The sequence below is a fragment of the Benincasa hispida genome, chromosome 4 (genome assembly GCF_009727055.1).
Source record: "Benincasa hispida cultivar B227 chromosome 4, ASM972705v1, whole genome shotgun sequence".
In the NCBI taxonomy this organism is placed as follows: Eukaryota; Viridiplantae; Streptophyta; class Magnoliopsida; order Cucurbitales; family Cucurbitaceae; genus Benincasa; species Benincasa hispida.
The window spans coordinates 26,282,906-26,299,826 of NC_052352.1; the positions used below are offsets into that span (position 1 = coordinate 26,282,906).

Consider the following 16,921-nt stretch of genomic DNA (forward strand, 5'->3'; position numbering starts at 1 on the left):
TCTATTTTCTATTTTCTTTTATAGACTTAAATTTCGGAGCCTTCGAAACATCGGGTCGGGTCGGGTCGGGTCGGACGCTTACCGTTTCACCGTCTTAATATTTTTCTTTTTTCTTTTTTCTTTTTTGTTACATATACGTCGGCTTTTGATTTCCAAATATAGAGAAATTTATCCAATCAAATTATGACGACATTATTTTATGTGTTTCTTATTTCACTTTTTTTGTTTTTTAGTTTAAGGGTTTATTTTTAAGTTCAACGAGAGTCGGAGAGGTCTTGAAACTCGAATCTTTTTTAGCTCCTAAATCAATTATATGTTCATGTTCATATTTTATTTGTAAATAAATAAATCGATAAATATTTGTTTTTGTAATTTTAAGTTATAGTTTGTTGATTGAAAAAACAAAAAATGAAGGAGGGTGATGTTATTATTAAAAGAAAACTAAATAACTATTCTCTTGTAACATTGAATTAGTATGTGCTTTGTTTAAATTTTATGGTTTTAAATAAAATACATAATTTACCAACGACTGTGTATTTGAATGTTGATATATTGAAATGTGATAAACGTTTAATTTTAAATATTGAATATATTGCTCTTATACCATGCTCCACGTGATCGGACTAAATAAATTTGGCAAGTTAATAAAGACGTTGACGGATTTATTATTCAATAAATAATATGTCATTTTTAGATTTATGTCGTTGATTTTTTTCAAAATAAAGAAAATAATAGAATCAATCGTATTCGTTATATTATTTCACTTTTTTTTAGTTTAGGGTTTTTTTTTTATATAAGTTCAACAAGAGTTTGAGAGATTTTGAACCATGAACTTTTTTTGCTCTCAAATCAATTATATGCTCTTGATGGTATTTATATATTTTATTTGTAGATAAATAAATCGACAATTATTTGTCGTTGTAATTTTAAGTTATGGTTTGTTGATTGAAAAAATAAAAAATGAAGGGGAGTAATGTTATTGTTAAAAGAGAAGTAAATAGGTATTGTTTTGTAACATTGAATTGGTGTGTGCTTTGTTTAAGTTTTATGGTTTTAAATAAATTACGTAATTTATCAATGACTTTTGTATTTGGACGTTGAGATATTGAAATGCGGGAAACGTTTAATTTTAAATATTGAGTATATTGTTCTTATACCATGTGTCTACGGACTAAATAAACTTGGTAAGTTAACAAAGACAATGACGAATTTTTTATTCAATAAATAATAAGTCATTTTTTTATTTATGTCGTTGATTTTTTTTTTCAAAATAAAGAAAATAATAAAATTGATTGTGTTCGTTATATTATTTCACTTTTTTTTAGTTTAAGGGTTTTTTTTTAAAAGTTTAATAAGAGTTGGAGAGATTTTGAACCTCAAACCTTTTTTGGCTCTTAAATCAAAATTATGCTCATGTTAATATTTATATATTTTATTTGTAGAATAAATAAATCAACAGTTATTTGTCGTTGTAATTTTAAGTTGTGGTTTGTTGATTCAAAAAACAAAAAATGAAGAAGAGTGATGTTATTGTTACAAAAAAGAAAAAAAAAAAAAGAAAAATCAAATAGCTATTGTCTTGTAACATTGAATTTAATTTTTATGGTTTCAAATAAATTATGAATTTTATCGATGACCTTGTATTCAGACGTTGAGATATTGAAATTCGGGAAACGTTTAATTTTAAATATCGAGTATTGTTCTCGTACCAAGTTCCACGTGATCAAACTGAATAAACTTTGCAAGTTAATAAGTCATTTTTTAGTTTGAGGGTTTATTTTTTAAGTTCAACAAGAATTGGGGAGATTTTGAACCTCAAATCTTTTTTGGCTCTTAGATCATTTATATGCTCATGTTGATATTTATATATTTTATTTGTAGATAAATAAATCAACAGCTATTTGTCGTTGTAATTTTAAGTTATGGTTTGTTGAATGAAAAAACAAAAAAAAAAAAAAAAAAAAAGGAGAGTGATGTTATTGTTACAAAAAAATAAAATAAAAATCAAATAGCTATTGTATTGTAACATTGAATGGGTGTGTGCTTTGTTTAAGTTTTATGGTTTCAAATAAATTATGAAATTTATCGACGACTTTGTATTCAGACGTTGAGATATTGAAATGCGGGAAACGTTTAATTTTAAATATTTAGTATTATTCTCATACCACATTCCATATGATCAGACTGAATAAACTTGACAAATTAATCAAAGACATTGACGAATTTGTTATTCAATAAATAATAAGTCATATTTGGATTTATGTCCTTGGTTTTTTTCAAAATAAAGAAGATAATAGAATGGTCTGTATTTGTTATATTATTTTACTTTTTTTTTTTTTAGTTTGAGGGTTTGTTTTTTAAGTTCATCAAGAATTTTAGAGATTTTGAACCTCAAAGTTTTTTTTGGCTCTTAAATCAATTATATGCTCATGTTGGTATTTATATATTTTATTTGTAGATAAATAAATCAACAGCTATTTGTCGTTGTAATTTTAAGTTATGGTTTGTTGATTGAAAAAACAAAAAAAAAAAATGAAGGAGAGTGATGTTATTGTTACAACAACAAAAAAATAATAATAAAAAAATAAAAAAATAAAAAAAATCAAATAGCTATTGTCTTATATCATTGAATGGGTATGTGGTTTGTTTAAATTTGATGGTTTCAAATAAATTATGAAATTTATCGATGATTTTGTATTCAGACATTGAGATATTAAAATGCGGGAAACATTTAATTTTAAATATTGAGTATTGTTTTCATGCCAAGTTCTACGTGATCAAACTGAATAAACTTGGGAAGTTAATCAAGACGTTAACGAATTTGTTATTCAATAAATAATAAGTCATTTTTGGATTAATGTTGTTGATTTTTTAAAAATAAATAAGATAATAGAATCGCATGTATTCGTTATATTATTTCACTTTTTTTTTTTAGTTTTAGGGTTTATTTTTTAAGTTCAATGAAAATTGGAGAGACTTTGAACCTCAAATCTTTTTTGGCTCTTAAATCAATTATATGCTCATGTTGATATTTATATATTTTATTTGTAGATAAATATATCAACAGCTATTTGTCGTTGTAATTTTAAGTTATGGTTTGTTGATTGAAAAAACAAAAAAAAAAATGAAGGAGAGTGATGTTATTGTTACAAAAAAAAAAACTAAAAAAAAAAAAATAGCTATTATCTTGTAACATTGAATGGGTGTATGGTTTGTTTAAGTTTTATGGTTTCAAATAAATTATGAAATTTATTGACAACTCTGTATTAAGACGTTGAGATATTGAAATATGGGAAACGTTTAATTTTAAATATTGAGTATTGTTCTCATACAAAATTCAACGTGATCAGACTGAATAAACTTGGCAAGTTAATCAAGATGTTGACGAATTTGTTATTCAATAAATAATAAGTCATTTTTTGATTTATGTCGTTGATTTTTTTCAAAATAAAGAAGATAATAGAGTCGTCTAGATTCATTATATTATTTCACCTTTTTTTTTTTTTTTTAGTTTGAGGGTTTATTTTTTAAGTTCAACAAGAGTTGGAAAGATTTTGAATCTCGAATCTTTTTTGGCTCTTAAATCAATTATATACTCATGTTGGTATTTATATATTTTATTTGTAGATAAATAAATCAACAGTTATTTGTCGTTGTAATTTTAAGTTATGGTTTGTTGATTGAAAAAATAAAGAATGTAGGAGATTGATGTTATTGTTATAAATAATAATAATAATAATAATAATAATAATAATAATAATAAATCAAATAAAATAGCTATTGTCTTGTAACATTGAATGGGTGTGTAGTTTGTTTAAATTTTATGGTTTCAAATAAATTATGAAATTTATCAATGACTTTGCATTCAGACATTGAGATATTAAAATGCGGGAAACGTTTAATTTTAAATATCGAGTATTGTTCTCGTACCAAGTTCTACGTAATCAAACTGAATAAACTTGGTAAGTTAATCAAAACGTTGACGAATTTGTTATTCAATAAATAATAAGTCATTTTTGGATTTATGTCGTTGATTTTTTTCAAAATAAAGAAGATAATAGAATCGTTTGTATTTGTTATATTATTTCACTTTTTTTTTAGTTTGAGAGTTTATTTTTTAAGTTCAACGAGAGTTTGAGAGATTTTGAACCTTGAATATTTTTTGGCTCTTAAATCAATTATATGCTCATGTTGGTATTTATATATTTTATTTTAGATAAATAAATCAACAACTATTTGTCGTTGTAATTTTAAGTTATGGTTTGTTGATTGAAAAAAAAAAAATAGCTATTGTCTTGTAACATTGAATGGGTTTGTGCTTTGTTTAAGTTTTATGGTTTTAAATAAATTATGAAATTTATCGACAACTTTGTATTCAGATGTTGAGATATTGAAATGCGGGAGACGTCTAATTTTAAATATTGAGTATTGTTCTCATACAAAGTTTCAAGTGACCAGACTGAATAAACTTGGCAAGTTAATCAAGACATTAACGAATTTGTTATTCGATAAATAATAAGTCATTTTTGAATTTATGTCGTTGATTTTTTTCAACATAAAGAAGATAATAGAACCATTTGTATTTGTTATATTATTTCACATTTTTTTTTTTTTTGGTTTGAGGGTTTACTTTTTAAGTTCAACCAGAGTTGGAGAGATTTTGAATCTCGAACGTTTTTTGGCTCTTCAATCAATTATATGCTCAAGTTGGTTTTTATATATTTTATTTGTAGATAAGTAAATCAACAGTTATTTTTCGCCCCCCAAAAAAAAAAAAATCAAATCAAATGACTATTGTCTTGTAACATTGAATGGGTGTGTGGTTTTTTTTTAAGTTTTATGGTTTCAAATAAATTATGAAATTTATCCATACAAAGTTCCAAGTGACCAGACTGAATAAACTTGACAAGTTAATCAAGACATTGACGAATTTATTATTCAATAAATGATAAGTCATTTTTGGATTTATATCGTTGATTTTTTTTTTTTTTTGAAAATAAAGAAGATAATAGAATCGTCTGTATTCGTTATATTATTTCACTTTTTTTTTTTAGTTTGAGGGTTTATTTTTTAAGTTCAACGAGAGTTGGAGAAATTTTGAACCTCGAACCTTTTTTGGCTCTTAAATCAATTATATGCCTGTCTCTTATACACATCTAGATGTGTATAAGAGACAGAGATAATAGAATCGCATGTATTCGTTATATTATTTCACTTTTTTTTTTTAGTTTGATGGTTTATTTTTTAAGTTCAACGAGAGTTGGAGAAATTTTGAACCTCGAACCTTTTTTGGCTCTTAAATCAATTATATGCTCGTTGGTATTTATATTTTTTATTTGTAGATAAATAAATCAACAGTTGTTTGTCGTTGTAATTTTAAATTATGGTTTGTTGATTGAAAAAACAAAAAAAATGAAGGAGAGAGATGTTATTGTTACCAAAATAATAATAATAAAAATAATAATCAAATAGCTATTGTCTTGTAACATTGAATGTGTGTGTGCTTTGTTTAAGTTTTATGGTTTCAAATAGATTATCAAATTTATCGACGACTTTGTACTTAGACGTTGAGATATTGAAATGCCGGACACATTTAATTTTACATATTGAGTATTGTTCTCCCACCATGTTCCACGTGATCAGACTGAATAAACTTGACAAGTTAATTAAGACGTTAACGAATTTGTTATTCAATAAATAATAAGTCATTTTTTGATTTACGTCGTTGATTTCTTTTTCAAAATAAAGAAAATAATAGAATCATTTGTATTCTGTTATATTATTTCTTTTTTTTTTTTTTTAGTTTGAGGGTTTATTTTTTAAGTTCAACGAGAGTTTGAGAGATTTTGAACCTATAATCTTTTTTGGCTCTTAAATCAATTATATACTCATGTTGGTATTTATATATTTTATTTGTAAATACATAAATCGACAGTTATTTGTCATTGTAATTTTAAGTTATGATCTGTTTGATTTAAAACACAAAAAATGAAGGAGAGTGTTGTGTTATTGTTAAAATAAATAAATAAATAAATAGCTAGTGTCTTGTAACATTGAATTGGTGTATGTTTTGTTTAAGTTTTATGGTTTTAAATAAATTACGTAATTTATCAACAATTGTGTATTTGGATGTTGAGATATTGAAATACGGGGAACGTTTAATTTTAAATATTGAATATATTGTTCTTATATCATATTCTACGTAATCGAACTAAATAAACTTAGCAAGTTAATAATGACATTGACGAATTTGTATTCAATAAATAATAAGCCATTTTTTATTCGTGGGTTGGTTTCATGCCAAAATAAAGAAAACAATTGAATCGCTTGTATTCGTTATATTCTTAAATGGCATTTTTTTTTTCAATTGGCGAGAATAGTATTCATTATGCGACTTTTTTGCTTGCAAAGGTTATATGAAAATATAAAATTGATACATGCTAATGTCAAATTTGAATTGAACACAAGAGTAAAAAGTTTAAAAAATGATCATTATTTGCTAAATGAGCTTACATCAATGATAAAAAGAATGCATCATTTCTCTTAAAGTCGAAGGTTCGGTTCTACATCTCACAATCATTGTATTAAAAATCACTCTAAATAATAGAAGACGAATAATGTAAACTTGTGTTACCATCCCTTCTCTTCAGCTTTCACAACGTAATGTAGTTTGGTCAAGACATCTGCTACTTTGTTTTTCAAGTCAAAGCTTCAAATCTCATTCTCACATTTGGTGTAGTATAAACAAATAAATAACCATCCCCTTGAGAATACCCTATGAAAAATGAAGAAGGGGGATCATTGGGATAAATTACACAAATGAATTGTTTGCATCAAGAAAATATTGAATTATACAAAATACCTATGAATTTTAGGATAATTTTTAACAACTCTCCTTAAGTTTTAAAATTTTGATTTATGCATTTAAATTTAAAAGTTGTTTAAAATATTTGTTTCCATCCATGGCACTCCTTAATTTTGGGATACCCCTTCTCTTTTTTGGAAAATTCTTATAAATAGAAAATTCTAAAAAATATTTACATTTTATAGCAAAAAATTCCATAGCTACTTTGTATTTTTAGAATTTGTTGCTAGTGTAAATATTTTTTTATATTTAAAAAGACCCCTATGTTTCTATTGTATCATAAGCATTTGAACCGTTTTATTTTAACTCTTAATTCAACAACTATTTCACTAGCTTCATGCTTAAAATGAAAATATTACATGGTAGTGAGTTGTAAAGAAAGAAACAAAGAATCTTAGTCATATTCTGACTAATTCAAAAAATGAAGCAATATGATTTCAAGATTCGAGTAAAGTAATGTTCTTAATCTCTTACAATTAAAAGATGTTGACATAAGCATACTATTCTAGAGCAGTTGTAAATATAACTAAAAAACCTAAAATATTAGCACATATGAGCAATGAAAAAAAAATAATTACAAATCAAAATTTAGATTTAATTCTTAGAGTCTATCGGTAACAAATTTTATTACTAATAAGAGTCTATTAACTATAGAATATATCACGAATAGATTTTGCTATATTCACAATTATTTAAAAATATTGTCATACACTTAGTTATTAGCCCAAAAATGCTACATATTCCAATTTTCCAACAATAAATTATATTGATTTTAATATATTAATATTAGTTTGTCAATTAACTATATGCAAAATATATATATTTTTTTTTTTTAAAAAGAAGAGAACTCATACTTCGGAATTTGGTAAATGTACACGATATGAAACCCCATAAATCTCATACCGAATATATTTTTTTAAAAAAAAAACAATAAATAATACATCCCATATCAAATAAGGGCATTACAAATTCTCGCCCACTCCCATCTCTTATACCAAACAGTTGCTTAAGAGCATAAAACATTATCTACTTGAACAATCTACCTTTGTTGATGTCCAAAATAAAAAAACAAACATACAACAAAACAAAAAAACAATATAGCTTAGTAATAAAAGACTAAGAGATCCTCGATTCAATCCATAATGGTTACATACTTAGAGATGTCCACGGGACGGAGACAGTGATGAGGAAGGGGGCAAGAACGGGGAAGCCTTCCCCGTCCCTCTCCCCACCTCCCTATTTCATTTTCCATCCTTGCAAATTTCCCTACAAGGAACAGGATGGGGATTCCCTACGGGAATTTCGCAAAGATCGAGTTCCCCACCATCAATTTTTTCTAATTTTTTTCTATTTCAATTAAACACATATTTTTAACAATTCCTTAAACATATCTAATACAACTTTCATTTCAATAAAATATATCAATTTTAGTAATAAAAACAATAATACACATTCAATTTAAAAAGATATAATTAAAATGCTAAATTCTCATAATTTTTATAAATTAAAATTCAACAATTAAAACATCATATCTGAAATATTAAACATCTAAGAAATTAAAGTCTTAAACTTAAATAATTAAAACCATACCATCATTTATCCCTATATAGTATATAATATATTTTATAAATTTATAATTTATATACAAAAGTCAGGGTGGGACGAAGACACGGGGCGAGGTTGGGGTCGGGAAATATATTTCCCATCACCGACCTCGAATTGCAAACGGGAAAAAAAATTCTCCACTCCTTCTCCCATTCTTTGTGTATTCGGGGAGCAGGTCCCCACGAGACCTCGACCGCATTGGACATCTCTACACCTACTTAGTATTTAATATCCTATGGATACAAAAATATTAATAATAAAATAGCTATGCAATAAAGACACTGCTCCGTTTGTAGGAGATGGTAAAAGGGGAAACCTCACGGTTCATACAGAGAATGACTCATTTTCTCACGTTTTTTATGACTCATTTTTTCACGTTTTTTCACTTACTGACAAATCAAAGTGATTTTGGCTACACATCCTTCAATAGTTTTACTCGGAAGAATCCTGGGCAGTCATATATTCAATGTCACTGAAAACAGTCCTCCAAACTTCTGGGGAAAACATGAGCCATTGGCTCAGTAGCTTTGTTCCACACAATATAAGGGCCCCTCTATTGACTGGATTTAAGTGACATTTCATCATCTCCTGAGTTTCATGTCTTCTAACTTGCTCCCTACCCACCCCCTCTGATTCAAAGTACGAAAAAACTTGTATTTACGTATTAAATGTCTTCTTTTCTCATTCTTCAGTTTGGGGGTGCCAACTTTGGGAACAGGTTGGACTGAGGAAAAAAACAAGTCGACTCCATTATTGAGAGCCGAACAAACAGTGTCTTTTACCGACACCGCTGCTTCGTTAACTTCGGTTACTAGATCAGCTCTGTAAAGTTATTAGCATAATCACTGTTACTCAAACCACGGGTTTGTCTGTGTATCGCTAGTGTCCTTGGTTTGGACAGAATACACCAATGGTGGAAAATGTACCACTGTAGATGGGTCCCTATATAATGGCTTGGCTACTTTGTTTCAATCAACCTTGAGATTCATGAAAGAAAAATGCAGTTTGTTTATTCTTCGCCATCATCGTTCATCGCCGACTTGACTGACAAAAGATCTGTGCGTCAAGGTGCTCGACTGCTTGGCAGTTTGATAGGGTGAGGATCTTAACCATGACATCAAGAGTAACTCCACCACTTTGCATCATACAAATGAAAGTTACTGCTTTCAACCATGGGTCGAGTTATGCTGCACCTCAAACTCGTCGAATCACAATCTCGTTTGCATTCTCATTAAGGAGCCAAGCTACACAATTAGGCCAGGCAAAGGCAGACGCTTGTGCCACAGTTTCAAGTCGCATCTCATCAGCTGCATAAATCCATTAATAATGTTTTCTGCAATATGGGCACAGATCTCATCATTCATCCCCAAAACACCTTCCGAATTGGCTTCTCGCTTAGATGCTTACAGTATTGGATTTTTTGCACCATCTGCTTCACACAGCAGTGAAAACAATTGCAACGATACATCATAATTGGTTTTTGTGTCTCCAACTCTCCAATCATAATCTAATTTTAAAACCAGTGAAAACAAACAGTAGTACAAGAGCCGAGAGTCCGAGGATACTACTAAGATGTCCACGGTTCGATTCGATTTGACTTTGGACTTAAAACAAACCAAACCGCAAATTTTAAAAAATGAATTTTCTGAAACCGAACTGAACATGTGGTTCGGTTCGGTTTCACTTTTTTTTTTTTTAATTTTAATTTTTATGCTTTTTCATATTTTCTAAATTTCTATGATTTGAAACAATGTATTCAAAAATATAGTTTTAACGGTTAATTTTGAAATTTAAAATGTTTAAAGTTTAATAATAACAATTACAATTAGTCACTATTTGGTATAACTAGTCTAGTTTACTAACACTACTAGTTCAACAACAAACTTAAAAATTATTCCAAAGTCCAAAAATATAAATACTACAAAAATATAAAAGATTTATCATCATGAAAAACATCATTTGTGGCTCTATTTTTTCAATATATATAATATATAATATTTATTATTTTTAATATATTTATTAAAAAAAGCGGTTTGATTCGGTTTCAAATCAGTTTTCAGATCTGAAACCGAACCAAATCACACTAATTCGGTTTCAGTTCAGTTTCGATTCCGATTCGATTTAGCATTCGGCTTGGTTTTAGCAGTTTCAATGATCACCCCTAAAGGATACTATATAAACCTCAAAAGTTTATAGGAAAAACTACTTTTTTAGTCCTTGAGTTTTTAGGAATGTGCATTTGGTCCCTAAGGTTTCAATTTGGTCACTTTGTTCCTCACCTTTCATAAATAGGTTTAAAACATTCTTCTTTCTATTTTCTACATTAATTAGGTAGTTCTATAAATAAATATTTTATTAAAAAAAAATATATATTTTTTCTCTCACTTCCAATCCTCTCTCCTCTTCCTCCTCCCCTAAAACTACCAAAGTCAGCCATCGTTAATAGTCAAGCCAACCAAACCCCATTTTCCCCCTTTTGATTTATGCAAATTCCACCCTTTATAATTTATAATGCTTCCTTTTGCTAACCTTCAATGAGCATTGTTCCAAGCTCAAAGATCACCACTACTGCCATGGATGTAAAGCTTCATTTGTTTCTCATCTTCAGGCCTTCGAGGACAAGGTCTTCATCTTTCCTGAATTAACTCTTATTGTAAACTTCTAATTCAAAAATTTTATCGTTTCGTTGGCTTCTTCAACTTATTTAGACTCTTCCATCGATCTTCCAATTTGCGAAAATTGGTCAATTTGGGTTACAAAACAATTTGTCTGGAAGAGGGATTTGGTGGCGGTGGATGGGAGAAAGGAGACGACCAAAACTGGAAAATTTTTAATTTAAAGACGTATTTTAAATTAAAAAAATTAAAACGAGGGAGCAGCTGCTGAAGGTTGAAGGTGGAGAGGTGATGGGGTACCGTGAAAGAATGATGGAGGGAAGGAGAGAGAAGATTGGAAGTGTGAGAGAGAGAAAACGTTTTTTTAAAATTTTTAATTTAAATATGTATTTATAATAATTAAAAAAATACTTAATTAAGATAAAAATAGGAAGAGAATCCTTTTAAAACTATTTTCCAAAAGTGAGGCACTAAAATGGCCAAATGCAAACCTCAGGGACCAAATGCACCCATTTCTAAAAAGTTAGGGACTAAAAACGTAGTTTTCACAAGTTTATAATATTGCATCATGTGTAAAGTAGAAAGTTTATGGCAACAGAGCAATGCTATTAAGGTTTTAATATCCTGCCGTGATGAATATTGGATCATAAGAATGTTATGCACAGTGAGAAGACGGCAAGAGATTAAGAAATAGTGGACAAAGCAATAGCACGAACATACCTCAAGGAGGAGCACATTACATATCAGCAATCTCCACAAACAGAAGGCCGAATTATATTTGGTCAGTAAAAGAGATCTGTACGCCAATCTCCATGATTGTGAGCCAAAATGGCAACAATAATGCTGTAACCTCAAACAATTTATTTTGTCAAATAGCTCCTCAAGCCATCATTGTCAACCACCTTTGATAAAATTTCATTGCCATGTCAGGCTCTCCTATTTTATGGTACTTTTCAAAAATAACTTTAAATGGAACAATATCCATTGGCAACCCAGATCTATGTAACTCGAAAAATAGATCTTCTGCCTCCTTCATGTCACCACACATACAGTGACCTCTTATTAGTTCTGTGTATGTTATCTTATTGGGTTCATATCCCTTCCTCAGCATTTCATCATATAATTGAAGGGCAAAACGACTTTGTCCACACTTATAAGCACCATTTATCAATAAATTGTAAGTAACAACATCTGGAAAAAGACCTAACAAAAGCATATCCTTTTTCAGAGAATATGCACTAAATATGTTCCCCCTTTTAACTTGTGCATGAATCAATGCATTGTAAGTAAATACATTTGGTTGCACGCCGGCGGCCAACATCTGATCCCTGATGGATGTTGCATTGCTCAGATATCCATACCTTCCATAACAATCAATTATCAGGTTCCAAATATGGGGCTCAGGCACCATTGATTTTTCTAACATTGAGTGAAGAAACTCATTGGCTTTGATAGCATCTCCATTCATGCATAGACCTTGAATAATCATTTTGTATGAAATTTGATCCGGAGAAACACCCATTCTTGACATGACGTCTTGGATATAGTAAGCCTCACCAAATTGGCCGTCTTTACAAAGATAACTGATTAGAGTGTTGTATGTAAAGATGTCAGGAATAAAACCCCTCTTAAGCATATCGACAACATAGCCAAGCGCAGTTTTCTTGTCTTGATTCAAACAAAGCCCGTGAATAAGGACATTGAACGCAACAACATCAATCTCCGTCTTCTTTTCAACCATCTCATCCCATAAAGCAATAGCCTGAATCATATCTCCACCTTTAAAACAACCATCCATCAGTATAGTTGATGTGATTGCATCATCTGTTGTTTTAATATCATTACCTAGGATATCTTCAAGAAGCTTCCTAGCATCCTCCAAGATGCCTCTCTTGCACAATGCATGTAAGAGTATGTTATAGGTAATTCTACTTGGCCTAATACCACTATTAGCCATGGTATAAAATAGGTCAAGAGCTCTATCCATATTCATATGAAGGCAGAAACCCTTAATAATAATGTTGTATGTAGCACAACTGGGAGAAGGACCCCTTTCTAGCATTTCCCTAAAAAGAGAATCTGCCATCTCCATATCACAGTTTATACACAGTCCATTAAGAAGATAATTATGTGTGAGTAAATCAACAACAAAACCTTCTTTTATCAACTTTCTCCGAAGCAAAAGAGCTGCTCCTAACTTTCCTTTTAAACACAAATCTCTAACCATGACTGTGTAGTCAGGTTGCTGAATGGTCTCGAAAAAACATTTCTGAAGACCTGACTTCGCCAAACATATGTTTTCCCTGCATAACTTTAGGCATTTAGCATATGTTTACAAGATCGTACCTTGTAATCATTCAGGGCATGTAAAATCATTAGATTTTATTTGATAGCATAAAAATAATTGGGAGATAAAAAAGAAGATTAAGAGTCCCTCAGCCATCACCAATTTTTTAATTTTCTTATCCTAATCACAACTAGGAATAATAGTACATCAACAATCATATGTCATTGCATTCTATGAATATTAAACTCTAAAGAAAGAAGCAATGAGTAGCCATGCGGGAAAAAATACATAAAATTTATTTGAGTAAATATAAAGATGGATGTGAAAGGACTCATTGATGTCTTAATGAAGAAAAACGTAGGAATCCCAGATTTTTTTAGTAAAAAGATCAGCAGTTTCAGAGCTCCAAGTTTTCCCTTAGTTCCCACAAATTCCCTAAAACCTTATTAAACTCTTATCTTTTGTGTCCCTTCTCTCCCGCCAAACCTTCAATTGATGGTCATTTGTAACAGAATTATATCTCGATAGCATAGTTTACTAACAACTAACTATCGCAGATTAAGGTAATTGTACATTCGCATAAGTACCTTCATTTTCCAAGTAGACAGTCTTATAAAAAAAAATAATAATAAAAATAAATCCAAGTAGATAGTGGTTTGTGCACAGCAAGTGTGAGCTATAGCATGAATTATAGCATCTGCTAATCATTTAACACACAATATACCCAACCAGCTACTTGAGGATAAATAGGCTCATAGAATTTAGCTGCAGTCAGAGGAAGTAAAATTTCAAGGGTGTCACGATCGTTTAAGGATTAATAATTCCATGCATCGAACAAGGTTTACTTATATGGTATTCACCATAAAAAAAGCAGGATGGCTTTCATCTATCTTTTCTTTTCTTTCCTTTCCTTTTTTATTATTATTATTTTGAGACCGAAAATAATTTCATTGATGAATGATATAAGGGAGTAACATAATCACCCAAAGGTGAGATTACAAAACAAAATTCCAATGGAAAATTAAATAAGAAAGACTATAAGCAGGATGGCTTTTATCTATCAACGACCACACTGAAGAATATATGTTCAAATATCGAGGTTTCGACCTACAATACCAGCGTGAAAAGCAAATCTGATCAAAGAAAAGCAAAAATCACCTCATAGCTTGCAAACGGTCCAGACTACCCTTGAGCAGAGCGTCCAATACGTTGAAAACAGCCCGCGGATCTCCTTCGCCATCAAAATTACGCTTTTCTGAAAAGCAATCCGAAGATCTCAAATCGCAATGGTCACCGACAGTTGTCATTAAAGTTTTAAGAGCAGGATGTAATGAATCCTCGTCCTCCTTCGACCTTCGCATGTAATGTTTAGAATCAGAAAGCATAGAGAAGTTCCTTAAAACTCAAAACCAGGACAGGCAAATTTAAAGCAAGAAGACAAAACAAGAAACCAAAATGAAGATGTTTTCCATTTCTTAATACTTATTAAACAGAAGGTCGATTAATTACTGTAAAGTCGATGAAGTTTCGCACTCCTTTCAGCCGAAGCAAACCAAAGGCTCGAAATGTGTAGTCATTTTACCTCGCCGCTGCATCGATGTTAGGTCGGCCGTAAAAGACGGCGAACATCCGAGAAATATCACGCTTGAGGGAGCTAAGGGCTTCGTTCAGAAATCCAAGCACAAAAATTTGGGATGGTGGCGAATCAATTGCTAACTGAACCATCAAAATGAACACATGAACACCATATAGGAAAATTTCTGAACAGAGAAATGTATGTAAGAGAAACGATGAAGGATAACTCACTCCCGTGAACATCATCGAGATTGGCGAATGAGCTCTCGATTTCACTTCGTGATTCGATAGAAAAGATGAAACTAGGTGATGAAGAAGGACGACGCGGGTGGAATCGACGGCTGCGGCGAGGTTCCTATAGCAGGCTGTGCTCCGCCGTCGCCCTCCTCGTCGATCCCAGCAGACTCCAGTCCCCTTTCTTCGATTTGTTTTTCATTCTGTAAATTTTCGCATTTTTGTTGTTAGGTTGGGCCCGAATGGGGAAATTTGTACGAATGATTCTTTTTTTTTTTCTTTTTTTTTTTTTTCTGTCTAAAATGTCAAATGATCAATTTTTAAAATATAATATCAATTGACCTTCGATTGGCATATTGTTATATCAAATTATGTAAATTACTCTTACCTCTTTGTCTTCTTACCCTTTTACTAAAATCCAACCAAAACTAAAAACTCTTCATTCAAATTTCCCAAGCGCAACGGCTTCGTATCGCTCATAAACTAACAACTCTTTAGAATCCATCATTTGGGCTTGCAAACGATTCCACTACTACTAACAAATCGAATATGATCGCCAAATCTTTTAGTCTGTGCCTGAAAATATCTTAAATTGATTGGTAATGGGGTTTTGTGGGTCGTTCTGAGTTTAGAAATACTGTGAACTTATGGTTTTTTTTTTTTGTTTTCGATGTGTTATGTAGTTGAAGACGAGTAAAAAGAGTTTGTGAGCGAGATAAGTGAGAGTGATACTAGAGAAAGCGACACTAGAAAAGAGGGAGGGTCGTTCTAGGGTTTAGAAATACTGTGAACCTATGGTTTTTTTTTTTGTTTTTTTGGTTTTCGATGTGTTCTGTGGTTGAAGACGAGTAAAAAAAGAGAATGTGAGCGAGATAAGTGAGAGTTACCAGAGAGAGCGACACCAAAGAGAGCGAAGCCAGCGAGACTTAAACATAATGTTTTTTACAATTTTTTTTCTGAAGAAGTTTACTGATTGAATCTTTATTTCATGCAGGAGTGATTTAAGAAGTCAACACGTTTCAGAATACCTGTAGTCAACCAAATTCCCGGTCAAGTAACGAGTTTGGCCCACATTGCTAATGTGAACAAGATTGTGAAGGAGAAGCTTACCCCAAGGCAGTTACAGATGTTTAAGAGAACAGTTTTTTAGCGATTTGTAGACGTTGACATGGTGTTTAACAGCCCAATTATCCATCACATGTTGTTGAGAGAAGTGAAGAGGACGAGATCTGACTCAATCTCATTCTCTGTTTGTGGAAAGGTCGTCACTTTTTCGAAGGATGATTTTTTTGTTGATGACTGGTTTGTAGCGATCCCCTATGCGAGTTGATCAGAATGAATAGTCCTCGTATGAACTTGCAATCAAGTATTTTGGTAATCGAGTGACGAATGACACCTTACATATTCATCTACTCGAAGAAAAAAATACAAGAAGTCGTAGTTTGAAAATGACGAGGATGCTATGAAGATCACATTAGTCTACTATACGGAGGTTGAAATTATGGGAAAGAACAAACAAAAAAATGCAATGGACCTTAAATGTTTTAAGGACGTTCAAAACATAGAGTACTACAACAGTCTAGACCGGGGTACAATTATTTAGGAGAGGACACTCGATGTCCTAAAGACTGCATTGAATGATAAGAGTAGTCTATACAAGACGAAGGTGAAAGGAAATAAAAATTACATCGTGAAGTACTCTTTGTTTGGATTTCCACAAGCGCTCCAGGTAAATTTCTT

The 16,921-nt window shown here is 30.7% G+C and overlaps 1 protein-coding gene across 4 annotated transcripts; it reads right to left on the minus strand.

The window, feature by feature from the left end:
- Positions 1 to 6,545: 6,545 nt before the first annotated feature.
- LOC120075648 (pentatricopeptide repeat-containing protein At5g24830) lies at positions 6,546 to 15,414 on the minus strand. Of its 4 annotated transcripts, none has more exons than XM_039029233.1 (5): positions 15,179 to 15,414; positions 14,955 to 15,088; positions 14,531 to 14,725; positions 11,806 to 13,388; positions 6,546 to 6,775 (listed from the first exon to the last, which is right to left on the minus strand). In XM_039029233.1, the coding sequence occupies exons 1-4, from the start codon at positions 15,191 to 15,193 to the stop codon at positions 11,966 to 11,968; spliced, it is 1,767 nt and encodes a 588-aa protein (XP_038885161.1). In that variant the 5' UTR covers positions 15,194 to 15,414; the 3' UTR covers positions 6,546 to 6,775; positions 11,806 to 11,965. The 4 variants fall into 4 exon arrangements, with proteins under 4 accessions (XP_038885161.1, XP_038885160.1, XP_038885163.1 ...); XM_039029232.1 differs by lacking the exon at positions 6,546 to 6,775 and adding an exon at positions 8,711 to 9,899; XM_039029235.1 differs by lacking the exon at positions 6,546 to 6,775 and adding an exon at positions 8,711 to 9,899 and having other exon boundaries at positions 14,882 to 15,088; positions 15,179 to 15,193.
- Between the last annotated feature and the right edge of the window lie 1,507 nt (positions 15,415 to 16,921).